This window comes from Magnolia sinica, chromosome 11 (assembly GCF_029962835.1).
Source record: "Magnolia sinica isolate HGM2019 chromosome 11, MsV1, whole genome shotgun sequence".
Classification (NCBI taxonomy): domain Eukaryota; kingdom Viridiplantae; phylum Streptophyta; class Magnoliopsida; order Magnoliales; family Magnoliaceae; genus Magnolia; species Magnolia sinica.
This window is the reverse complement of record NC_080583.1, coordinates 6,756,515-6,784,511: the sequence shown is the minus strand read 5'-3', so window position 1 is coordinate 6,784,511 and position 27,997 is coordinate 6,756,515. Positions and strand designations below refer to the sequence as shown.

Sequence of the window (27,997 nt, the reverse complement as noted above, 5' to 3'; positions counted from 1 at the left end):
TTGGAGCTCAAAAAAATTTAGAGCCGAATTCGAGCTCGAACCTCAACTCTAATTGGCTTGGTGACTCAATATTTTGATGATGATGCTGCCCACCAAGGATTTGATGAAATGACCTAAGGAAGCATAGTCCGTTGCATTGGCTGATTGCGAGTAAAGAATGGATAAGAAACAAATCAACTGTCATCAAATCTTGATTAATTTTGCCCACCAAATGTTTGATGAAATACTCGTAAACTATTATTACGGGTTTGCATTATGTAAGAAATTAAAGATGCAGTATATATGTATGAAAAAATGTCACACAGGATCAAACTTGACTTGAAGTGGCCCGACCTACTCAAGGACTGTGCCGAGCCGAATTCAAGCTGGGGTTAGCCACTGGCTGAGCTGAGCTGAGCTGTGCCAAGCTCGACTCGTTCGACTCGTGTACCCGTATGCTCACTGAGGTTGATGTGCTCACACATGCCTATGCGGCGCACGTGTTCTGAACAAGTTGTTGATCTGATACATCTCATCGAGAAGGTGCAATAAATCAAGCCAATCTGCTTGTTAGGTGGGCCACACAAGTAGATAAGAAATGTATGTTTAAAAGAGAAGCATTCAACATGTGTGGCTAACAAGATGAGTAGACCAAGCCAATTTGAGCTTCTTTGAGTGGTTACAATAATAATTAGGGCATGTTTGGTTGTTTTTTGTGTCTTGGATCAGATGTGGGCCCCACTGTTCACCATATGTGGATTACCAACAGGTGGGATATATGACTACCATACTAAAATTGGTGGGTCCCACCTTGATATATGTGTTTGATCAACGTTGTCCATCCGTTTTACCATATTCTTTTATAGTAGGAGCCTGAAAATGAGGCATGTGGTAAGCTCAAGTAGACCACACAACAGGAAACATGGGCTAATGACATCCACCATTAAAAGCTCAAGTGATATATATCCATCATTTAACCTGTTCATAAGGTCAAAAAGACATGAATAAATAACAAAAATATAAATATCCGTTTGATCCAAAACTTTCAAGGTGCCCAAGAAGTTTTGAATGGTAGATGTTCAATTCCACTAAAGCATGTGGTGTGGTCCATGTGTATTCTAGATTTGCCTTATTTTTGTGCTCATGCTTTGAAATAAACTAATAAACAGACAGATGAGAAAATCATATACATATCACGGTGGACCCTACAAATTTTATGTATTTGGTTCCTCTAGCTCCTTCTATTAGTGAAATTGTCAATGTCAAAACGTCATGACCAACATGAATGTCTTATGGAAAATAATTATGCCCAATTATCATTGGAATCTAGTCAAACAGACATAATCATCATTACCTATTTACTAGAATTCACTATCGTAAATGGTAAATCGAATAGGCCCTTGCATAGAAAGAGAAGAAAAGAAAATTTTAAAATTTTATTTTACAAAGTATTCTTGAAAATGACACATGGGTGATTTATTTTATATTGTTCACAATACATGAAATGGTATTAAATTTTTTTTTTTTTTTAAAAGATGAATTTTAAGATGGTTATAGACCGTCTATAAATTTTTTTATATTTAAAAGCGACCATGATTCATCTCTAAAATTTCAAACAACTCTTAACAATTTTTAATATGAAGCAAAATTATCTTATAAATATTAAACATGATTTATCTTATATTAATAAGGGTCTATTGTATCATTTTCCCTTGGACAACAAATGATAGCTGGTTGACCCATAAGGTAAATCACCGAACCGTGTATGCCACGAGGCATCTAAAAGCGCCTTTTAGAATTTCTTTTTGAAAAGAGCTCTTAATATGCCAAATTGGCATACGTTGATCGGTGGTCTACGCTATTATAGTTCAACTAACTCTACTCTATCATTTTAATACATGGATAGGGATATATAGGCAAATAAGTGACTATCATTTTTCTTTTGATAGCTAATGATAGCTAGTTGAATTATAATGTAGATTACCAATCCATGAATGCCATGTGGCATATAAAAAGTACATTTTGAAATTTCTTTTTGAAAAGTTCTTTTAATATGCCAAATGGCATAAGTGATCTTACTTATTATAATTGAACTTGTTCCACCATATCATTTTAATACATGGATAAGAACATTTAAGAAAATTATTAGACTCTTTATGAATATACCATTTGAGAAAAGTTCAAACAATTGAAAGATGTGATAAAATACTAATTAAAGTTAAAAAAGATGATTTATTTGTTTAAATTCAAGGAAGTGAAGGGTGATTTTACAAATATAAAAAAGAGAGGGGGTTATTTTTGTGCTACTGCAGATCGGCCGACATCCACGTACGTGTGCTACTGCAGATCGCCCGACATCCGATCGATTGATGTTGGCCCATCGCGCATTATCGTATTACCATAATGCCGCATTTTAGGGTTTGCTAGAATACATTCTAACTTATTGCCATGTGATATGTTAGGACTTTTTAGTCTTTGAATTTAAGATCATCTTTCAATAATTGAAATTGTTTATATGATGGACCTCACATTAAATGGGAAATCAAAAGAATCAAACTCTCATATTGAAGTATTATAACATTTTGAAAATGAATAGTATATATAACTTTGAATAACCAAATATTGAAATATTTCAATATGAGTGTTTTTTTGTTGGGTATGTCCCATCGAAATTGAGGCCCATTGTATAAACGGTCTGGATTATCGAGAAATGATGAAGTATCAAAGTATCCTATTGCAATATATTAGGATGTATTATACAAAATACCTGGCCCATTAAATAGAACATTATCAGCCATTAATTGCTTATCCTTAAAAAAGACTAATCCCACTCACAGCAATTAAATGAACTTAACCTGGATTCAGCATTTTGTAGGTAGAGTACCATACATAGCATGAGGAATGTTAGTCATGCATATAAGTATAGTGGTGCATGTTGTCCTAACAAGTGGGGCCCACGGTCCGTCCATCCAGATCGTTGAAACAAGGATCAGATTGGAATATCCTGGCCTCAAATTAATGGTCTATAAATAGGTGGCTAAAAAAAATATAGCTATAGTATGAAATCTTAAGCTTTGTGGGACCCACCATGATGTATGTGTTATATCCACTCTGTTGATATGTTTCGCCAGCTCATGTAAAAACATGAGCTCAAACATGGGGCATATGGAAAACTTAAGTGGACCACACCAAGGAACCGGTCGTGATAAAGATGCCCACTGTGAATGTATGTGATTTATCCACGCCGTCCATCCAATTTTCAAGCTCATTTAATGGTTTCAGCCCAAAATTGAAGCATGTCCAAAGCTCAAGTGGACCACACTACAGGAAATGGTGGGAATAATGACAAAAAATAATGATATTTATTTGTCATCCAACCTGTATATGAGATCACTCAGATTTAGATGAAGGGAAACCAGAAATATTAGCTTGATCCAAGACTTCTATGGCCCTCGAGAATTTTTCAACGGTATATGTTGAATTCACACTCTTTTCTTTGGTGTGGTCCACTTGAGTATTGGATATACTTCATTTTTGGGCTCAGTCGAAAATTATATGGTAAAATGGATGAAGGGAGTGGATAAAATACATGAATCACGGTGGGCCACATGGAGTTTACTCAGTACTCAATCGTTGGTCGGGGCTGCAGGCAATGGGCGTCCGTCTTAGTTGAGTCTATATATGCCACGTGAACATTTTATGATTGCCTGCGTATCAGGTGTCACACTCAGCTCGAGTAACATAAAACTCCTCGTTCGAAATACAGTGGCATTTCCGTAAATCACGATACATCCTAAGGTCGTAACCGTACTTTCATTCCTCCCGACCACAGCATTATGACGCAGGAGCTGTTTCTGCCAGCCAATAGAAGAAGAAGAAGAGAGAGACAGAGAGAGAAGAGGAAGAAGAAGAAGAAGAAGACAGAGAGAGAGAGAGAATGGAATCGGAGAGCAACAGCCCAAACGAAGCCTACAGAGAATGCCTCCGAAACCACGCAGCAACCCTCGGCAGCTACGCCACCGACGGCTGCGGAGAGTTCACCCCCGACGAATCAAGCGCCGGCGGGCTAACCTGCGCCGCGTGCGGATGCCACCGCAACTTCCACCGCAAGGTCTACCTGACGGCCCGTGCCGATTCCCCGCTCCTCGTCACCTTCGCCCGTGATTCTTCCGTCGAGCCGCCGGATTCAGAGCGGACGGCGAAGAAGCGGTCGAGGACCAAGTTCTCGGCCGAGCAGAAGGAGAAAATGACCAGATTCGCCGAGAAGATCGGATGGCGGATACAGAGAGGGGATGGTGACGTGGACGAGATCGGTAATTTCTGCAGAGAGATTGGGGTAAGTAGACAGGTTTTCAAGGTGTGGATGCACAACCACAAGAACTCGGCCTCTTCCTCGTCCTCGACCGGTGGCAATGCTTCTTCTCTAACCCAATAATTTTAATATTTTAGCCCTCTTTTTTTAAATTTTTATTGATTGTATCCGTACCTTTCTTTCAATTTTTGGGGGCAGAAAGGTGAAAAATCGCTCCTTTTTTTTAAAGTTAGGATGAATGCGCCATTGACTCACGCCCGTCGGTTGAGTGGGACCCACCAAAGGTATGGTACGACCGTCTGATGAACGTGTAGTGATAAGGTGATATTAGAATTTAATATCCACTCACCGTTCAGTGTATCATCATCATCGCTGTATATTTTATAAGAGAAGAACTTTCATACTCTGGCGGAGTGTGGTAGTTGATACACAGGCGCTTAGAAATTGCATACGTGGTATAAAGAATTTTTTAGTGAAATGTCCAGATTATGCACTTTAGACTACATTTAAACTTATTTATGTTTCTGAATATCAGATTGGCGGAGACTTATTCAACGGTTCAGAATGAAAATGTCCACCGGCCCACCAATCATAGTGTAGAAATAGGGGTGTACAAAAACCGAGTTAGCTCCGTTAGCTCGGTTGTCTTGACTTGAAAAAGCTTGATTCGGTTCGGCTTGAAGTTAAGTTTGAACCAAGTTGAGCTGATTTTTTAAGTTGGAAAAAAATTTCAAACTGAGTTTAAGCTTGCCCGAGCTCAACTTGACTCAGGTCAAACCCGAATAGGATTTAGATTGAATTAGTTTGATGACCCGATTACTTTAATATTGATGTTACTCCCCAAGTGTTTAATACAATGACTCAACGAAGTGATAACTAGTCACAAGAATTGTATGTATATAAAACAAATACCATTTTTTTCATAATTTTGATATTGTGTTGAGGAAATGCTCGTAAACAACCATTGCGGTTATGCATATGAGGAAAAATTGAAAGTGTACTACATGTGTTTGTAAAAATGCTACAAAGGTTCATTTATGGTTTGACTTGAACCACCTCAAAGTTGCTGATCCAGCTAAGTTGGCCAGTCAAGCTTGAGGACCAAGCTAAGCCAAGTTCAAGCTGGGGTCAGCAAGGGGCCAAGCCGTGCTGAGGCTAGCTCAACTGGGTGTACACCCCTGGGTAGAACTTGCTCTACAATAGGTTTCAAAATTTAATCGATGATTATTTGCGTTAATGTATGCCACGTTTACAAGTTGCCTGCGTATCAAGTCTTATAGGCTGCCGGAGTATCAAATAGCGGCCCTTCATAGGTGCGAGACCGTTGGATCTTCTTCATTTTTGGGGTCATTCCTTATAATAATATGAGAAAAGGGGTGGACGGCGTAGATAAACAGATACATCACGGTGGGCCCCCCACAGATGTTGCTAGAGACGGGCGGGGGTAGGACGCAATCCGAGGCCTGTGAAGTAGCGGACTACGTGTCAGGGATCTGTTAGTATAGGGTACGTGTGAGATCTGGTCCATTAATCATACGAGCAATACATATATGTTGATTTGGTTTCTTTCTGACCGTCTGTTCTTTTCATACAAGTGTTACCTTTCTCAGTAGCGAACCTCCCTGATGAAGGGTAGGGATCTCTGACACGTGTCAGTGTCCACCTCTTCACGAGAGATGCCGCTCACTGAGTCACGGATCTCACGAGACACTACAGAATACAGTCACGGCTCTAGCCGTTTGGCTAGTGACCTCATCACCAGCCAGCCAGCTTGTGTCAAAGTGGTGTGGGTCCCACCATGATGCATATGTTTTATCCACGCCATCCATCAATTTTTCCAGCTCATTTCAGAGGTATGAGCTCAAAAATAAGGCAGATCAAATTCTCAGGTAGACCACACCACAGGAAAACAGTGATGATTGAACATCTACCATTCAAAACTTCCAGCCCCATTGCATACTGAGTTACTCAGTACGCTCTCATCCTATATCGCATTGAGTAAACTTAGTTGGGCCCACCGGGAATGTATGTAGTCTATCCATACCGTCCAACCATTTTTCCATCTAATTTAAGGAATTGAGCCCAAAATTGAAGCATATCCAAAGATGAAGTGGATCATACCACAGGAAACAATGGGAATAATGATTTCTACTGTTGAAACCTTTTTAGGCCCCACATTGATCTTTATTTGTCGTCCAACCTATTTATAAGATCATAAGACATGGATAAAAGAAAAGACAAATATAAGCTTGATCCCAAACTTCTTGGGCTTTCAAGAAATTTTCAACCGTAGACGCTTAATTCACACTGTTCCCTACTATGTCCATGTGATGTGGTACATTTGAGCTCTGGATATACTTAATTTTTGAGTTCAAGCCATAAAATTATCTAGTAAAAGTGGATAAAATATACAAATTATGGTGAGCCTCACATAAGCTTCCAGACATAATTATCATCTTCATCCAAAACCCCTTTGGTCCCCCCAAAAGTTGTCAAGGCAAGCGTTTAATCAACGCTGTTTTCCATTATGTCCATTTGAGATTTGGATCTGGCTCAATTTTAGGCTCATGCCAGGCGGCGTTGATAAAAAACATACATCATGGTGGGACACACAGCGATTTAACACGAGGATGCATACTGCAACCTACCCTGCCCATCTCTGGCCACGAACCGGCAGTTCTGTGGTCAGGCCCACAATGATATATATATTTATCCCATTGAACATCCCTTCTCTAAGGTCATTTTAAGGTATGTGCACCAAAATGAATTAGATCCAACGCAGAAGTGGACTATATCAAAGATGACTCTTGCATTTGATGCAACTTGCATTTAATGTTTTGTGCATATAATGCAACTCAAGCTTATTATTTGGTGTGATCCACTTGAGCATTGGATATGCCTTATTTTTGTCCACATATCTTAAAATGTTCTTAGGAAAGAAATGGACAGTGTAGATAAACAGATACATCATGCTGGGCCCACCCATAGAGCTGCCCATTCATGACTAGAGACTTAGCCATCCACCTCCTTAACACCGGCTAGCTGTTACCGGGCCCACAAACTATTCTTCGGTGATGTACGGCAATTATTTATTTTTCCAAATCATTTTAAGATATGAGCCAAAATTAAAGTAGATTGAATGCTCAAGGGACCACACCACGTGAAACAACAGTAATAATGACGACAACTGTTAAAACCTTTCCTAAGGTCCACTGATATTTATTTTCCATCCAACCTGTTATTAAGGTCATATAGACCTGAATGATCCGCCTCATTTTAATAAGTTCACATAAACCTTCGACTTCCACTAAAAGTTTTTAATGGTGGGATTTCAATCCCCATCAATTAATCCACTAAAGCCCTTGATTTGCCTCATTTCCTAAAATGATCTCTAAAAATGGTTTAATAGGGGCGCGGATTAGCTATTTAACTTGACAATAGCAAGTCTTGCTACTGAAGTGATGGCACCGCGTTCTATGAACTCCACCATGAAGTATGCGTTGTATCCACACCGTACATATATTTGGAGAGATCATTTTAGGGCATGATTCAAAGAATGAGGCGGATCCAATGCTCAAGTGGACCCACCACAGAAAAAAGTGGAGATTGAATGCCTACCATTAAAAACTTCTTTGAGCCATAGAAGTTTTCAATCAAGCCATGTTTGTGTTTTCTCTTATTCTATGTATTTGTTAGCTTATAAACAGGTTGGATCTCAAATAAACATCATGCTGGGCCCTAGAAAGGTTTCAATGGCGGGCGTCCCTCTCTCCACTGTTTTATGTGGTGGGGTCCACTTGAAGTTTAGATCTGTCTCATTCTTTGTATAATGCTCTTAAATGATAGCTCCAAATAGATGGATGGATGGTGTGGACACAACACAAACGTCATGGTGGGGCCTAATATTATGCTGACGTTACTTCAGTAGCGGACTCGCTACGGTCGGGTTCAGTAGCTAATCCGCGTCTGATTAATAGCCGGATAAAACACATACCCCAAGGTGGGCCCCACAGAACCCGGACCGATTCTGTCCACGAGATGGCAGGACGAATCCGCTTCAGGCTCTATCCTATTACGTATGAGACACCTATTTCATACGAATCCGAATCCTCTGCTTGACATAAGCAGGAGAATCATGTTTGCTGCAGTGTAATTGCGTCACATCACCACACTGTATTTAATGTATGTAGCGGTGACAACATTAGTGATGATGAATGCCGTAAGATGGAATTTTTCTACTTATGGTAAGCAAAGAGAACGGTCAATGTACTAGATAGTTTTGACTGAAGCGGATTGGCTGGTGTACCACGCTATGTAACAGGTGTATTTATGTCAGCAAATTTTGTGGGTTCCATCATGAGGTATGTGTTATATCCAAACCGTCCATCCATTTGATGAGCTCATCTTAAGACTTGAGCCTAAAAATAAGAAAGATCTAAAGATCAATTGGACCACACTGAAAAAAGTAGTGGGAGATTGAACGTCTACCATTGAAACCATTTTGGGGATCACAAAAGTTTTGGATCAATATGAAATTTGTTTTTCCTCTTCTTTCATGTATTTGTGACCTTATTTACAGATTTGATGGAAAATAAACATTATGGCAGGCCCTATAATTTTTTTAATGGTGGAAATCAGTATCCTCGCTGCTGCTATTTTTGGAGTGGTCCGTTTGAACATTGGATATGATTCATTTTGTCTGATGCTCTAAAATGATCTTGAAAAATGGATAAACAGTACGGAAATAATAAATACATCTTTTTGAGGCACATGTAACTTTGATCTCATCTGAACCGTTGGTACAACTTGAGCTCAAGGAGCATCGGCTCGCACGACATCTATCTACACCAGCTATATAGTTGATGTGTGGTACACCAGCCAATCTGCTTTCAGTCCTGACAGGATGCGGATGGGCTGGAGTACCACATACCTATTGTGTGAAGACGAGTGCAGACTCGAGCTAGCCCAGTTGTACCAACAATTAAAAGGAGATCAAAGTTATATGGCCCCAAAATGATGTAATTATTATATCCACACCATTCATTCCATTTTGGAGATCATTTTAGTGCATGAGCCAAAAAAATGAATCATATCCAAAGGTTAACTGGACTACACCACAAATAGCAGTGGGATAATGATTTTCATCATTAAAACATTCGTAGGGCCCACCATAACATTTGTTTTCCATCAAATCTGTTCATAAGGTCACAAAGACTTGGATGAAGAGGAAAAACAAATATCATATTGATTCAAAACTTCTATAACCCTCAAAAGAGTTTCAATTGTAGACATTCAATCCTCCGCTGCTTTCTGCAGTGTGGTTCAATTGATCTTTAGATCTGTCTTATTTTTTGTATCAAAGCTTAAGAAGAGCTCGTAAAATGGATGGACGGTTTGAATATAACACATACCTCATCATGGGACCCACAGACATCAATACACCAGCCATATTGCTTGTGTGTGGTACACCAGCTAATCCGCTTCCATCTTGACAGGCCTTCAGGCTTTGGAATGCCTACCATTAAGAACTTCCTTGAGCCATAGAAGTTTTCAATCAAGCCATTTTTGTGTTCTCTTATTTTATGTATTTGTTAACTTATAAACAGGTTGGATCTCAAATAAACATCATGGTAGGCCCTAGGAAGGTTTCAATGGCGGGCATCACTGTCCCCACTGTTTTATGTGGTGGGGTCCACTTGAAGTTTGGATCTGTCTCATTCTTTGTATAATGCCCTTAAATGATCTCTCCAAATAGATGGATGGATGGTGTGGACACAACACATACGTCATGGTGGGGCCGAATATTATGCTGACGTTACTCCAGTAGCCAACTCGCTACGGTCGGGTTCAGTAGCTAATCCGCGTCTGATTAATAGCACGGATAAAACACATACCCGAGGTGGGCCCCACAGACCCCGGACCGATTCTGTCCACGAGAAGGCAGGACGAATCCGCTTCAGGCTCCATCCTATTACGTATGAGACACCTATTTCATACGAATCCGAATCCTCTGCTTGAAGCAGGAGAATCATGTTTGTTGCAGTGTGATTGCGTCACATCATCACACTGTATTTAATGTATGTGGCGGGGATAACATTAGTGATGATGAATGCAGTAAAATGGAAAATTTCTAACTTGTGGTAAGCAAAGACGGACGCGGATTTCCTGCGAAAGCTTTTCGCAGGAACTTCCTGCGCTGGGAACTCAGGTGAGGCCCACTTTGATGTTTTTGAGAAATCCTCCCCGTTCATCCGTTTTGTGAGTTCATTTTAGGATATTTTGCCAAAAATGAACCATATCCAATGCTTGAGTGATCCGTACTAAAGGAAAATGTGGTTAGGCAAATTCCTACCATTGAAACCTTCCTGGGTTGAACAGTAATGTTTAGATGTCATCCATACCATTAATAACGTCATTCCTATTGGGATGAACTGAAAACAAAAATATTATCATGAATCAAAACTTCTGTAGCCCCACAAATATTTCAACTGTGGACATTTAATTATCACGTTTTTGGCTCCCTTGAGCTTTGGATACGGTTCAGTTTTGGTAAAATGTCCTAAAATGAGCTCATAAAATGTATGAACGGAGAAGATTTCTCAGAAACATCACAGTGGGCCCCACCTAATTTCCCAGCGCAGGAACTTCCTGCGAAAGGCTTTCGCAGGAAATCCGCGTCCAGCAAAGACAACGGTCAATGTACTGGATAGTTTTGACTGAAGCGGCTTGGCTGGTGTACCACGCTACGCTACGTAACTGGCGTATTTATGTCAGCAAATTCTGTGGGTTCCATCATGAGGTATGTGTTATATCCAAACCGTCCATCCATTTGATGAGCTCGTCTTAAGGCTTGAGCTGAAAAATAAGAAAGATCTGAAGACCAATTGGACCACACTGAAAAAAGTAGTGGGAGATTGAACGTCTACCATTGAAACCCTTCTGGGATTACAGAAGTTTTGGATCAATATGAAATTTGTTTTTCCTCTTCTTTAATGTATTTGTGACCTTATTTACAGACTGGATGGAAAATAAACGTTATGGCAGGCCTTATAATATTTTTTAATGGTGGAAATCAGTATCCTCGATGCTACTTTTGGGGGGGAGAAATTTACGACTGTACGACACATTTATGGCCCATTTACGAGACCAAGCCCACCTTATTTACCTTGCAAGAATAAGCCCCAGCTGTTCGGACGCCTTCCCAAAGGTTGAAAATGCCCCTGCTTTTTCCTTCAAGCGGATCGGCCGCTGCTCGAAGACGAGCGCTAGCGCTCCTCGAACTCCGAGTTATACGAACGGTTCAAAAGAGATAAACGTTACATGGGCCCCACAGTTATGTATTTATTATATCCACAACGTTCATCCATATTTCGAGATCATTTCGGAGCATTATCCAAAAAAAAAATCATATCCAAAGATCAACTGGACCACACCACAAAGAGCAGCAGAAAATTGATTTTCACCGTTGAAACTTTTGTAGGGCCCACCATAACATTTATTTTTCATCCAATCTATTCATAAGGTCACGAAGATCTGGATGAAGAGGAAAAACAAATTTCGTAATGATCAAAAACTTCTGCGACCCCTAAAAGGGTTTCAATGGTAGATGTTCAATCCTCCACTGCCTTTTACAGTGTGGTCCACTTGATAGCTAAATCTGTCTTATTTTTCTTCTCAAGACTTAGGACGAGTTCGCCAAATAGATGGACGGTTTCGATATAACACATACCTCATAAAAGACCCACAAAGGCAATGGGGATTACTGGGAAAAAAAGCCTGCAATCTATAGCTACGGATTATAACCGTAGCCATAACCAAGTAATGCTTTTTTGATATTTCCTTTGCTATGTATCGAAAGTCTTTTAATTAATTAAAAAGGTCCAGAACTGTCCAACAACTTTGCATAAAAAATCTTGCAATTTTTGATACATATTGAAGTATATTTGATATTATCGAACCTATAGCTACGGATTATAGCCGTAGCGATAACTGCAGTCCGTAAACGTCTATGCAAAATTTTTTATTTTTTATTTTTTACATGAAGAACTTTATTCTACCTACAATTTTCTCTAATACATATTTATCTAAATATGTATATATAAGCATATAAAAAAAATTCTCTCTTTTTTTCATTTCTTTCATTATTCATTTAACAAGAATATCTTTTAAACCAAAATTAGTTACTTGATGTACCCTATATGATTTGAAGATACTTTAGCCAACTAACCTAGTTATTTTTCAAGATTCCATCAGGTCGATGGTCGAAAATTCATTTCATTCACTTTGCGGTCAATTTCAATCAGTTCGCGGTCAATTTCATTCATTTCATTTACTTCACAGTCATTTTCATGCATTTCATGGTTAATCCCGGTGATTCTGTTTTGATTCACGGTCATTGCCATGCATTTCACGGTCAATTCCCTTTACTTCATGGTCATTTCCATGCATTTTACGGTCATTTCACTTCACTTCACGATCATTTCCATGGACTTGACAGTCAATCCAGACGATTCCGTTTTGATTCACAGTCATTTTCATGCATTTCACATTCAATTCCCTTCACTTCACAGACATTTCTATGCATTTCACGATCAATTCGCTTTACTTCACGGTCATTTTCATGCATTTCACGGTCAATCTCGGCGATTCCGTTTTGATTCACGGTCATTTCCATGCATTTTATGGTCAATTCGCTTCACTTCACGGTCATTTCCATGCATTTCACGGTCATTCCTGTCTATTTCGTGTTGATTCACGGTCATTTCGATGCATTTCACGGTGAAGTGTAGCGATTGGATCATGAAATGCGCGAAAATGATCGTGAAGTGAAGGGGCATGACCGTGAAATGTGCCAAAATGATCGTGAATCAACACGGAATAGGCAGGAATGACCATGATATGCATGGAAATGACCGTGAATTGAGGCGATTGGAACGTGAAATACTCAGAAATGACCATGAAGTGAAGGGGCATGACCGTGAAATGCGCTGAAGTGACCGTGAATCAACATGGAATAGGAGGGAATGACCGTGATTTCCATGCATATCATGGTCATTCCCGCCTATTCCCTGTTGATTCACGATCATTTCAACGCATTTCACGATCATGCCCCTTCACTTCACGGTCATTTCCGCGCATTTCACGGTCAATTTGCTTCACTTTACGGTCATTTCCATGCATTACACGGTCATTCCTGACTATTTCGTGTTGATTCACGGTCATTTCAACGCATTTCACGGTCATACCCCTTCACTTCACGGTCATTTTCGCGCATTTCACGGTCCAATTGCTACACTTCACCGTGAAATGCGTCGAAATGACCGTAAATCAACATGAAATAGGTGGGAATGATCGTGAAATGCATGAAAATGATCATGAAGTGAAGCGAATTGACCGTGAAATGCTCGAAAATGACCGTGAAGTGAAGGGGCATGACTGTGAAATGCGCCGAAATGACCGTGAATCAACACAGAATAGGCGGGAATGACCATGGTATGCATGAAAATGACCGTGAAGTGAGGCGATTGGACCGTGAAATGCGCGGAAATGTTCGTGAAGTGAAGGGGCATGACCGTGAAATGCGCCGTAATGACCGTGAATCAACACGGATAGGCGAGAATGACCATGGTATGCATGGAAATGACCGTGAGGTGAGGCGATTGAACCATGAAATGCACGAAAATGTCCATGAAGTGAAGGGGCATGACTGTGAAATGCGTCGAAATGACCGTGAATCAACACGGAATAGGCGGGAATGACCATGGTATGCATGGAAATGACCATGAAGTGAGGCGATTGGACCGTAAAATGCGCGAAAATGACCGTGAAGTGAAGGGGCATGACCGTAAAATGCGCCGAAATGACCGTGAATCAACATGGAATAGGCGGGAATGACCGTGATATGCATGGAAATGATCGTGAAGTGAGGCAATTGTACCGCAAAAAAATGACCATGAAGTGAAGGGGCATGACCGTGAAATACGCCGAAATGACCGTGAATCAATACGGAATAGGCAGGAATGACCGTGATATGCATGAAAATGACCATGAAGTGAGGCGATTGTACCGTGAAATGCGCGGAAATGACCGTGAAGTGAAGGGGCATGACCATGAAATGCGCCGAAAGGACTGTGAATCAACACGGATAGGCGGGAATGACCGTGGTATGCATGGAAATGACTATGAAGTGAAGCGATTGGACCATGAAATGCGCGAAAATGACTGTAAAGTGAAGAGGCATGACCGTGAAATGCGCCGAAATGACCGTGAATCAACACAGAATAGGCGGGACCATGAAATGCACGGAAATGACCGTGAAGGGGCATGACAGTGAAATGCACCGAAATGACTGTGAATCAACACGGAATAGGCGGGAATGACTGTGAAGTGAAGGGGCATGACTGTGAAATGCGGCGAAATGACCGTGAATCAACACGGAATAGGCGGGAATGACCGTGATATGCATGGAAATGACTGTGAAGTGAGGCGATTGTACCACGAAATGCGCGAAAATGACCGTGAAATGCACCGAAATGACCGTGAATCCACACGGAATTGGCGGGAATGACTGTGATATGCATGGAAATGATCGTGAAGTGATGCGATTGTACTGCGAAATGCGCGAAAATGACCGTGAAGTGAAGGAGCATGACAGTGAAATGTGCCGAAAGGACTGTGAATCAACATGGAATAGGCGGGAACGACCGTGATATGCATGAAAATGACTGTGAAGTGAAGCAATTGGACCGTGAAATGCGCAAAAATGACCTGAAGTGAAGGGGCATAAACGTGAAATGCGCCAAAATGACCGTGAATCACCACGGAATAGGCGAGAATGACCGTGATATGAATGGAAATGACTGTGAAGTGAGGCGATTGGATCGTGATATGCCCGAAAATGACCGTGAAGTGAAGGGGCATGACGGTGAAATGCACCGAAATGACCTTAAATCAACACGGAATAGGCCGGAATGATCGTGGTATGCATGGAAATGACCGTGAAATGCATGGAAATGACCGTGAAGTGAAGGGAATTGACCGTGAAATACGTGGAAATGACCGTGAAGTGAAGGGAATTGACCGTGAAATGCATGGAAATGACCGTGAAGTAAAGGGAATTGACCGTGAAATGCATGGAAATGATCGTGAATCAAATTGGAATCACTGGGATTGACCGTGAAATGCATGGAATTGATCGCGAAGTAAATGAAATGAATGAAATTGACCGCGAACTGATTGAAATTGACCGCGAAGTGAATGAAATGGATTTTTGACCATAGATCTGATGGAATCTTGAAAAATAACCAGGTTGGCTGGCTAAAGTAGCTTCTCCTACCCCAAAATCATATAGGGTACGTCAAGTAACTAATTTTAGTTTAGAAGATATTCTTGTTAAATGAATAAAGAAATGAATGAAAAAAAGAGAGAATTTTTTTTTATATGCTTATATATACATATTTATATAAATATGTATTAGAGAAAATTGTAGGTAGAATAAATTTATCCATGTAAAAAAATTAAATTTTTTTTTTTTTCATAAATTGGCACAAACTACAGTTACGGCTACGGTTATAATCCGTAACTATTGGTTATATCACCTCCGATACATATCGAATACTCTTCGATATGTATTGAAAATTGCAGGATTTTTGAGGCAAACTTGCTGAATAGTTCTCGACCTTTTTCGATTAATCAAAAGACCTTCGATATATATCGAAAGACATATTGAAAGACCTTCGATACATATAAAAGAACATATCGAAACGGTGGGGGCTACGGCTATGGCTACAGGTATAATCCGTAGCTATAGAAAACACCATAGCCATAAGTTCTCGGTCTATTTATTTATTTATTATTTTATTTTTTACTATTATAATTCCCACCACTTTTTGTGGGTCCTATTATGAGGTATGTGTTATATCCAAACCGTCCATATATTCGACAAACTCATATTAAGGCTTGAGACAAAAAATAAGACAGATCTAGCTATCAAATGGACCACACTGTAAAAGGCTGTGGAGGATTGAATATTTACCATTGAAACCCTTCTAGGGGTCACAGAAGTTTTGGATTATTATGAAATTTGTTTTTCCTCTTCATCCCGGTATTGGATGGAAAATAAATGTTATGGTGGGCCCTACAAAATTTTTAACGGTGAAAATCAATTTTCCCGTAGCTCTTTGTTGTATGGTCCAGTTGATCTTTGGATATGATATTTTTCTGATAATGCTCTCAAATGATCTCGAAATATGGATGAACGTTGTGGATATAATAAATACGTAACTGTGGGGCCATGTAGCTTTGATATCTTTTGAACCGCTCGTACATCTCCGAGTTCGAGGAGCGTCAGCGCTCGTCTTCGAGCACCACCGATCCGCTGGAAGGAAAAGGCAGGGGCATTTTCGACCTTTGGCAAGCCATCCGTACAGCTGGGCTTATTTTTGCAAGGTAAAATAAGGTGGGCTTGGTATCGTAATTTGGCCATAAATGGGTCGTACAGTCGCAAATCTCTCTTTTTCGAGTGGTCCATTTGACCATTGGATATGATTCATTTTGTCTTATGCACTAAAATGATATTGAAAAATGGATAAACAATACGGATATAATAAATACATCATTTTGAGGCACATGTAACTTTGATCTCATTTGAACCGTTGGTACAATTTAAGCCGGAGGAGCATTGGCGCTCTCGTCTACGCACGGCACATATCTACACCAGCTATATAGCTGATGTGTGGTACACCAGCCAATCTGCTTCCAGGTCCTGACAGGATGTGGATTGGCTGGTGTACCACACACCTGTTGTGTGAAGACGAGCGCAGACTCGAGCTGGCCGACTTTTACCAACGGTTAAAAGGAGATCAAAGTTGTATGGCCCCAAAATGATGTAATTATTATATTCACACCATTCATCCCATTTTCGGGATCATTTAAGTGCAGGAGCCAAAAAAATGAATCATATCCAAAGGTTAACTGGACTACACCACAAATAGCAATGGGATAATGATTTTCATCATTAAAACATTCATAGGGCCCACCATAACATTTATTTTCCATCAAATCTGTTCATAAGGTCACAAAGACCTGGATGAAGAGGGAAAACAAATATCATATTGATTCAAAACTTCTGTAACTCTCAAAAGGGTTTCAATTGACGTTCAATCCTCCGCTGCTTTCTGCAGTGTGGTTCAATTGATCTTTAGATCTGTCTTACTTTTAGTATCAAGCCTTAAAAAGAGCTGGTAAAATGGATGGACTGTTTGGATATAACACATACCTCATTATAAGACCCACAGACATCAATACACCAGCTATATTGCTTTTGTATGGCACACCAGCTAATCCGCTTCCATCTTGACAGGCCTTCAGGCTTTGGCTCATATTGGGCCGGAGTTAGGGTGGTGTATGGGGTCTGACACTGAGGCCCAAGCTTAGTACCCCAAAAGCCTATAAACCCGGTCACAGGTCTTTACTAAACCTAATTTTCTCCATTTTCTTTCGTTCTCTCCTTTCCTCTTCCGCAAGAGGCACACCAAAATATCATTTATTCATTGGGATATTCAGGGCTTGGATTCAGGTGGACTTAGGTCAGACTTTGTGTAACGTGTTACCCGGGTAACCCCTAATCGGCTTCCATCTAGAGAACCCATACATTAAATATATACCATTGAAAAAACTGCAATGGTCCACATTCATTTCCACAAATCATCTGGGATCACCATTTCCGTGTGACTGCCATATCTTAGGGCGTTTAAAACAAAAAGAACCGCAAGATGGACGGTAGTGATCGTCCAACTATTTGAACGTGGGCCATTCAGGGCGACACAATGGAGATTAACTATGGCATAGGTACACCGAATCAGGGTTTTCTATAAACCTTAGTTTTAAGGACACTTTTTTTTTTCCAGAACAAAAGCAGCTCTCTATCAACAGCTCTTTCGTACGGGGATATCTTATTTTGGAAGTTAAAATATCCTTTCAAAATGAGAGTGTGGGCCTACTTAAACAAGGATTATACCTGTCCCTTAGATAAAACCCTAAAGAACCCAGATCATCTGAAACTTGCAAATGATGTGGAAACCAGGTTTAAGACCAGCACTCAAGCCAAGCCTGTTTTCTCCACCCCTCTTCCTGAAATCAATTGCTTCTCCTCGGCTAGTCCAGTTTCTGGTCAAATGATTGAAGGGAAGTTTGTTACAGAGCCTACTCCCACCGGCCCAGATCCGAGTGGTACTCGTTATACTGACTGAAGCTGTCGCAACAATCTCCACATCAGTTGGGATGTCTGCTCCTGTGATGAATGTCTTAATGATGAATTTGATGATACACCTCGTCGGTCCAACTCTTTTCAAGCACAACTCCGACGTCGATATGAGGCAGGAGATCCTGAAGTCGGTCTCCTTGGTGAACCTTCTGGCAAGTTTAACTATTATGTCCTTTACCCCAAGAAAAGACCCTTATCCGTGCCTCCTTCCTCATGCAAACCATCACCTCCTCATCCAAAACCTCCACCACCTACACCTCCTCCAAATACACCTTCATGCCCTAAACCACAATCTCCATCCTATAAACCACCTCCATCCCAGCCAAAGCCACCTCTTATGCCATATTACCAAAAGGCCTTGGCCCATCTTCGGTGTTCGCAGTCCCTTCCTCCAAAGCCTCATCCAGTCTCCCTTCCACCCATGGTTTGCACATATGAGCCAACAGCTGATTCGTAATTTCATAACACAGATGACTTTGACCACCCAGCAGAATGCACAATTACGTTTGGAAGATAAAAGAACCCCTTGATCTTTATTCTGATGGAACTCCCAAACATGTTTCTGCTGCTGAAGCAGCTCTCAATTGGCAAGCTAAAAATGCGGCCCAGCAAAACCGCGCGTTACAAAAGATCTTGCACAATCAGCAACAGTTAACTGCCTCTGTTCAAAAGCAAAGTCTTGTTATCCCTCTCCTTGAAGCTCGCATTACAACAGTCGAGAAAGAACTGTATGTCATTGCTACTACAGTTCATGATTCTAATCTTCTCCTTCAAAAGGAAATGGAAAAGAAATCTCTCAAAGCTTAGCTCCAATCCATCAAAAACCTACCTCGTCCTGCTTCCATTTATCCGCAGTTGGCCGAAGCCAACATTGATTTTCTTGGTATGGAAATCAGAAATGGATAGTACTCTCCTCAATCGCATATTGTCGAACATCTTCTCCAATTTTCAGATGTTCTCACGTCTGCCAAACAAATTCAACAGTTCATCAGCAATGTCAATTATGTCTCTGATTTCATCCCGCATGTACACTCGTACCGTGATGTTCTCATTGTCTTACTCAAGAAAGATGCGCCTCCTTGGGATGATTCTCATACAGATGCAATCCGCGCTCTCAAGAAGATTATCCCTCATCTTCCTCCACTGTAGATTCCATGTTCACATGCAGTCCGCATCCTCCAGACAGATGTCAGTGACACCCAATGGGGTGCTGTTCTCCTTCAAGATATCAACGACACTCGAAAAGTTTGTGGGTATCATAGTGGTCAATTTAAGTCTTCTGAACAGTATTACCACTCTACCTACAAGAAAATTTTGGCAGTCAAGTACGGCATCTCCGAGTTCCAGTTCCATCTTCTCGGTCACCATTTTTTGGTCGAGATGGACTTGTCAGCATTCCCACGAATGCTCGATTTTAAGCAAAAGATGATTCCTCAGCCGCAGTTACTACGTTGGTCTAATTGGTTTTCACAATGAAGCTTTACAGTAAAAAAGATCAAAGGAAAGGACAACATCCTAGCAGACTTCCTGTCCCGCCTTCCTTGCCAGCCTCCTTTAGACACCATAGCCTCTCCAGTCATCCATGAACTCTCCATTCCCCATATCTTCCCACTTGAAAGAATTTCTACCCTTCCTCCCGAACTCCAAGCCATAATCCGTTCCATGTACTTTGACTATCGGCCAACCCACAATCTCAAAACCTCCCTTGAAATCCACCTATTCTAAAATGCCCCTGTTTTCCGTCATATCCCTCATCCTCATTACCCACACCTCACACCCATGTCCTTCCAGGATTTGTATTACTTACCTAATGAAGCCTTCTGCTTTTTGTACTATCTCATACAAAGTTGGACAATCATGTTCACCTTCAATGTGGCTTCGCTCCATGCATACCTTGCTCGCATCGAATGGGATAACTTTTCTGGTGCCCATAAACTGACTGAGACCAACAAAAATCTAGCCAAATTCCTTCAACTGTTCCATCCTCTCCATGTTTGGCATTTGCAGCTGCATCATCACAGTGAGTTCATTGAAATCACCTTTTGAAATCCCCGGGAACTCATCTCTACCATTGATGATGCACACTATTGTGTGTCCCTTTGCTTATGATCGCGTGGTGATTCGTGGCTATAGAAATTTCAATTTGGCACACCACTGGCACTATTACGATGGTGTCCTTCATCTGTTCAAGCGCCAAATGTGTGTACTCAACAATGTCCAGGTTGCTGATATTCTCAGTTCTATCTGGTTGAATCCAATCACCACTACCAATGGTGATCTTTGCTTGGACCACTTCATCACTTATGTCGAAAGGAACATGGAACTGCTCATGGCCCCATCCTCCAGCGATGGTGATTCGTCCAATCCAGATGATTGATCTCAGAGTGTACCAAGCTTGAATACAATACGTGTAAAAAGTTCATAAATACAATAATTGCTAATAGATGCTTCTCCAGGTGTTACTCCAAGAGAGTTAAAGCCATCACTATTTGCAATAGTGTAAGCACCACCCTCCTTTATTGCAGCTTTAAGGCAACCCATGCCTCTCCAAGCAATGTGTATTGCCTCAGGACAATACGTGGCCCTATGTATTCCACCCGTTGCTCACCATCAATGCTCGAGGACCTACGTGTCCCAACAGCTGTCCAAGCTTCTTGAACGAGTCCCAACAGGTGTCCCAAGTTATCAATGCTACCTAGAAGATGTGTCTAGCTCCAACCAATGACCGAAGCCCGTGTGTCCTATCTGCAATTGTCAAAAGATGCTTTGAAGCTCAGCAACCCCTAGATGATAAGATTTTACGCTTTGAAGAGTAGCTTGACGTCCGCTCCGCAGTCTGTTTGTATTTCACAAGATAGAAGTAGAGAGAAGTTGAAGTCGAGAAAAGAGTTGTAAAAGTTTGAGTGTTGCTGTGTGCTTTAGTTTTGAATCCTAGTATTTAATGCTTTTAAGAAAAAGTGTCTGTTTTAAATTTCGTCTTTGTATTAGCCACTTACTTCCATAATGTTTTTCATGATTTTTACTAATTACTGATATTGTCTTTCTCACACCTTTTCCTCGATCCATTTACTTACGCCCACATTAACTCCCTTCTCTACCATGTCTTCGCCATCACTTATCGCAGCAATCTTAGTCTCCATAGGATTATGTGTTATATTTTTGTATATATTTTTGTATGTTCTTGTTTAATGTATTTACTTATGTTTTTCCAAACGTTCATAAAATCCTTTGTCAATACTTCAGTTGTTATTTTTTTAACACTCGTGCTTCAGTACCCGTGCTACAGTACCCATGCTACAGTAATTATGCTACAGTACCGTGCTATAGTACTCATGCTATAGTAACGTCGTTATAGCAACTCGCAGTTTTCTTTCCCTCTTATTACGATTCTGATTTGGGTTTTCCGATTAGCATTTAGGGTATAGGGTTTTATCTGTTTACGGTTTTATCCGCTTAGGTTTTATCTGCTTAGGGTTTTATCCGCTAAGGGTTTTATCTGGTATCAGAGCCATGCCTGGATGAAAGCAGAAATGCATACTCCGGGTGCTATAGCCCGTCGCACCTATGAAAAGGCCGTTGCCCGATTCAGTGGCACATTACACGAATGGTGGAATATGTAAGGCCACATATTGTCCTGAGGCAATACACGTTGCTTGGAGAGGCATGGGTTGCCTTAAAGATGCAATAAAGGAGGGTGGTGCTTTCACTATTGCAAATAGTGATGGCTTTAACTCTCTTGGAGTAACACCTGGAGAAGCATCTATTAGCAATTATTGTATTTATGGACTTTTTACACGTATTGCATTCAAGCTTGGTACACTCTGAGATCAATCATCTGGATCGGACGAATCACCATCGCTGGAGGATGGGGCCATGAGCAGTTCCATGTTCCTTTCGACATAAGTGATGAAGTGGTCCAAGTAAAGATCACCATTGGCAGTGGTGATTGGATTCAACCAAATAGAACTGGGAATATCAGCAACCTGGACATTGTTGAGTTCACACATTTGGCGCTTGAACAGATGAAGGACACCATCGTAATAGTGTCAGTGGTGTGCCAAATTGAAATTTCTGTAGCCACGAATCACCACACGATCATAAGCAAAGGGAACATAATAGTGTTCATCATCATATTCTAATCTTCTCCTTCAAAAGGAAATGGAAAGGAAATCTCTCAAAGCTCAGCTCCACTCCATCAAAAACCCACCTCGTCCTGCTTCCATTTATCCGCCCGATAATCCTCTCTTCCCTCAACCAAAGCAATACCCTCTTCCTACTCCACCACCACTACCATGGATCCCTTCTCCTCTGGCCACTATCCCATGGGCCACTACACCCTCTTTACAGGCCTCACTCCCATCTCAGCCTCACCAACCTTCCCCTACTCCATCTTCCTCACAATCTTTTCAACCTACTCCTCCACAAGCCTAGCCAACCCAGTCAGCCTCACACCCTTCCATCCCATCCTCCTTCAAAGGAAAACAACACATTGATTTGGACCATCCCTTTACCTATGATTTGATGGCCTCTTCACTCCCTTCTTTAGAATACCTACCTCCTAAGCCATTAAACCCTATTGCCTCTTTCCTCATGGCTCGTGCCTTGATCCCTTCTTTGCCAGAAGAAGAGTCAGTTCTATCTGACAGTGTCGACTCCGACATTCTTGCTCAGTTGATGCAACAGCCTCATGGTGTCATGCCTACAACACAACCTCTGGCTCCTCCTCCTGATCCTTAGGTAGACGAGGCAGCCAGTGATCTTGATGAAGACTGGCCTCCTCAGTAGCATGCTCCTAGAATGGTCGCTCCCGAGAACGACAATAAGAAGCTCTTCACTCTTGATGATATTCCTCCTCATGAATGGCAACAACGCCTCATGGATATTTATGCCTGGATGAAAGCAGAAATGCATACTCCGGGTGCTACAGCCCATCGCACCTGTGAAAAGGTCGTTGCCTGATTCAGTGGCACATTATGCGAATGGTGGAATATCCTTGGTGAATATCGCCAGCTCCAGTTCCTGCAAGAAAACAGTATTGAAGCTTTTATTGGTTTCATTTACCTTGAATTCATTGACGATTTATCCTCTTACACTCGTTCTGCTCGAGATAAATTCTTAAAGATGAAAGTCTACTCTTTTGAGAAAGCTGACCTGGACAAAAATTATGGAAGAATGTCCAAAAGATTTTACATCATCGGTGGTAAGGATGATGTCAATCTCATCAATGTAGACCAAGCAATGGTCTAAGATGGGTTGAAAGATCCGTACCATCGCTTTCTGAAAAAGAGACGGAGTGGTTTTTAATCCAAAAGGCATAACTGTCCATTGATAGTGTGCATTTGGGACAGTAAACGTTGTTTTGTGCCGATCAGCTGGGTTGATACCCAATTGCCAGAATCCTGCCTTTAAATCAAATTTGGAGAACAGATGAGCATCTGTCAAATGTTGAAATAAGGAGGTACGATTTGGCAAAGGAAACTTGTCATCTTGAAGATATTTGTTTGAACTCTCCATTCCCCATATCTTCCCACTTGAAAGAATTTCCACCCTTCCTCCCGAGTCTCTTTATCCACTCTGCCACATTGGGTCAGATCCATCAGACCTCCCTCCATGCAGTCCAGAAGTTATGCAACCAGCATAAATTCCTGAAACGCGCAGAAAAGATGAACACCTGTCTTGTTACAGCTTGTGAGAAGCCATATCTCTCCATTAAATGCAAAGACAAGTCATCTTGTGACTGTCCCTTCGAAAAAAAGAAGCGTCATTTTCACAAGAAACGTTATTTCAAAGATGGTGATACATGCCCACGCCGCAAATTCAAGAAAAAGCATTTATTATGATTTCTCAAGAAGAAACCTTTTCGTCGTAAGTCTACCGATCAGTGTTACATCTGTAACAAAAAAGGGCACTTTTCCAAACAGTGTCCTAGGCGTCATCGTCCTAAATATGCCAAGTCAATTGAAAAGGCATTCGCTCTTCTACCTCACAAAGATAATGACCTTGAGTCTCTCTACTCTCTCTATGATGATTATGATCTATCAGGCGTTCTTGTCATCAGACAAGAAATTGAAAGTCATCTCTCTGATTCTACTGATGACTCCTCCGAAGATGATTATCAAAGCTCTCTTGATGAAGTTGACAGTATTTCTGAAGTTGTCCTGCTCTCTTCCATTACATCCGTTAGCCCAACTCCGCTCGTCCGAGTTGAACTCTACCGTTAGGACTCTTCTACTCCAATCCATGTTATTGCACTTGCTGATACCGGTGCCGCCATCTCCATTCTAAACCCATCCATTCTCCTTGATTCTTCATGGTCATCCCATTCTCAATTCTTTAGAGCAGCCAACTGCAAAGTTTTCCGTGTTGACAAAATCTCTCATCCTCTCTCTATAAAGCTCTTCCCCAATCTCACCATCACCCATTTTTTACTTGGCTCCTCTCTCTCAGGCAAAGACCTCATCCTTGGGTTTGATATTCTCCACAAACTCACAGGTCTTGAATGGTTACTCAATGGCCTTCAGTATAAATCCTCCTTTTTGCCATGGTCCCAGATCCCAAATGTCCATTTGACACAGCCCATCCTCAACATAAAAAATCTGCTTATTGACCAATGTTGTGCCAATACCCATTCCGAGTTCACCCAAAAACACCCCTCTCCTCTTTGGACTTGTTCCTAGTTCTTTGTGAACCTCCTGTTTAAACAGCAAGTCATGGTTACGTCGACAAAAGCAAGTCACCCTGGAATGAACCCAGATCATCTGAAACTTACGTGAACAAGCATGCCGAGCAAGTTCGTGAAAAACTTCGACTTATCATCAGCTACAAACCATTAAACAAATATCTTCAAGATGACAAGTTTCCTTTGCCAAATCGTGCCTTCTTATTTCAACATTTGACAGATGCCCATCTGTTCTCCAAATTTGATTTAAAGGTAGGATTCTGGCAACTGGGTATCAACCTAGTTGATCGGCACAAAACACTGTTTACTGTCTCAAATGCACACTATCAATGGATAGTTATGCCTTTTGGATTGAAAACCGCTCCATCTCTTTTTCAGAAAGCATTGGCACGGATCTTTCAACCCATCTTAGCCCATTGTTTGGTCTACATTGATGATCTTCTTCTTAAATCTCCTGACGAGAAGACTCATAGTGATCTTCTCCAGCTCTTTCATACAATCTGCGTTGAACACGGCATCATGCTCTCTGAATGAAAGATGCAGTTGGCCCAAGCCAACATTGATTTTCTTGGTATGGAAATCAGAAATGGACAGTACTCTCCTCAACCGCATATTGCCGAACATCTTCTCCAATTTCCAGATGTTCTCACGTCTGCCAAACAAATTCAACAGTTTGTCGGCATTGTGAATTATGTCTCTGATTTCAACCCGCATGTATGCTCTTACTGTGATGTTCTCACCGCCTTACTCAAGAAAGATGCGCCTCCTTGGGATGATTCTCAAATAGATGTAGTTCGCACTCTCAAAAAGATTATCCCTCATCTTCCTCCACTGCAGATTCCACGTTCACATGCAGTCCGCATCCTCCAGACAGAATCCAGTGACACCCAATGGGGTGCTGTTCTCCTTCAAGATATCAACGACACTCGAGAAGTTTGTGGGTATTGTAGTGGTCGGTTCAAGTCTTCCGAACAGCATTACCACTCTACCTACAAGGAAATTTTGGCAGTCAAGTACGACATCGCCAAGTTCCAATTCCATCTTCTCGGTCACCATTTTTTGGTCCAGATGGACTTGTCAGCGTTCCCACGAATGCTCGATTTCAAGCAAAAGATAATTCCTCAGCCGCGGTTACTACGTTGGTCTAATTGGTTTTTCCAAGGAGCTTTATAGTAAAAAAGATCAAAGGAAAGGACAACATTTTAGCAGACTTCGTGTCCCGACTTCCTTGCCAGCCTCCTCCAAACACCATAGCCTCTCCAGTTATCCATGAACTCTCCATTCCCCATATCTTCCCACTTGAAAGAATTTCCACCCTTCCTCCCGAACTCCAAGCCATAATCCGTTCCATGTACTTTGATCATCAGCCAACCCACAATCTCAAAACCTTCCTTGAAATCCACCTGTTCCGAAATGCCCCTGTTTTCCATCATATCCTTCATCCTCATTACCCATACCTCACACCCATGTCCTTCCGGGATCTGTATTACTTACCTAATGAAGCCTTCTGCTTTTTGTACTATCTCGTACAAGGTTGGACAATCATGTTCATCTTCAATGTGGCAGAGTGGAGAGGGAGATTCTGCTGCTCAAGGAGCTTGGTGGTTTCGTCACCAAGAGGGTCAGGAAGAGAATTGAGGTAGACCGGTTTGAGATTGACATCATCCTTGCCACTGATGATGTAAAATCTTCTGGACATTCTTCCATAATGTTTGTCCAGGTTAGCTTTCTCAAAAGAGCAGACTTTCATCTGTAAGAATTCATCTCGGGCAGTGCGAGTATAAGAGGCTGAATCGCCAATGAATTCAAGGTAAATGAAACCAATAAAGGCTTCAATACTGTTTTCTTGCAAGAACTGGAGTTGGCGATATTCACCAAGGATATTCCACCATTCGCGTAATGTGCCACTGAATCGGGCAATGACCTTTTCACAGGTGTGATGAGCTGTAGCACCTGGAGTATGCATTTCTGCTTTCATCCAGGCATAAATATCCATGAGGCATTGTTGTCATTCATGAGGAGGAATATCATCAAGAGTGAAGAGCTTCTTATTGTCGTTCTCGGGAGCGACCATTCTAGGAGCATGTTGCTAAGGAGGCCGGTCTTCATCAAGATCATTGGCTGCCTCATCTACCTAAGGATCAGGAGGAGGAGCCGGAGGTTATGTTATAAGCATGGCACCATGAGGCTATTGCATCAACTGAGCAAAATGTCGGAGTCGACACTGTCAGACAGAACTAACTCTTCTTCTGGCGAAGAAGGGATCAAGGCACGAGCCCTGAGGAAAGAGACAATAAGGTTTAATGGCTCAGGAGGTAGGTATTCTGAAGAAGGGAGTGAAGATGACATTAAATCATAGATAAAGGGATGGTCCAAATTAATGTGTTGTTTTTCTTTGGAGGAGGATGGAATGGAAGGGTGTGAGGCTGATCGGGTTGGCTGGGCTTGTGTAGGAGTAGGTTGAAAAGATTGTGAGGAAGATGGAGTAGGGGAAGGTTGGTGAGGCTGAGATGGGAGTGTGGCCTGTAAAGAGGGTGTAGTGGCCCAAGGGATAGTGGGTAGAGGAGAAGGGATCCATGGTAGTGGTGGTGGAGTAGGAAGAGGGTATTGCTTTAGTTGAGGGAAGAGAGGATTATCGGGCGGATAAATGGAAGCAGGACGAGGTGGGTTTTTTATGAAGTGGAGCTGAGCTTTGAGAAATTTCCTTTCCATTTCCTTTTGAAGGAGAAGATTAGAATCACGAACTGTAGTAGTAATGGCATAC

At 41.4% G+C, this 27,997-nt stretch overlaps 1 protein-coding gene and 1 long non-coding RNA gene across 2 annotated transcripts; both read left to right on the top strand.

The window, feature by feature from the left end:
- The first annotated feature begins 3,846 nt into the window (after positions 1–3,846).
- LOC131218695 (zinc-finger homeodomain protein 11-like) lies at positions 3,847–4,495 on the top strand. The gene has a single exon (XM_058213396.1). It carries the CDS (start codon positions 3,917–3,919, stop codon positions 4,412–4,414), a length of 498 nt encoding a protein of 165 aa, XP_058069379.1. The 5' UTR covers positions 3,847–3,916; the 3' UTR covers positions 4,415–4,495.
- Positions 4,496–21,911: 17,416 nt separating this feature from the next.
- On the top strand, positions 21,912–23,557 carry LOC131218697 (uncharacterized). Its single transcript, XR_009157805.1, has 2 exons — positions 21,912–22,011; positions 22,043–23,557. It is a non-coding gene; the product is annotated as an uncharacterized LOC131218697 (long non-coding RNA).
- Positions 23,558–27,997: the final 4,440 nt, after the last annotated feature.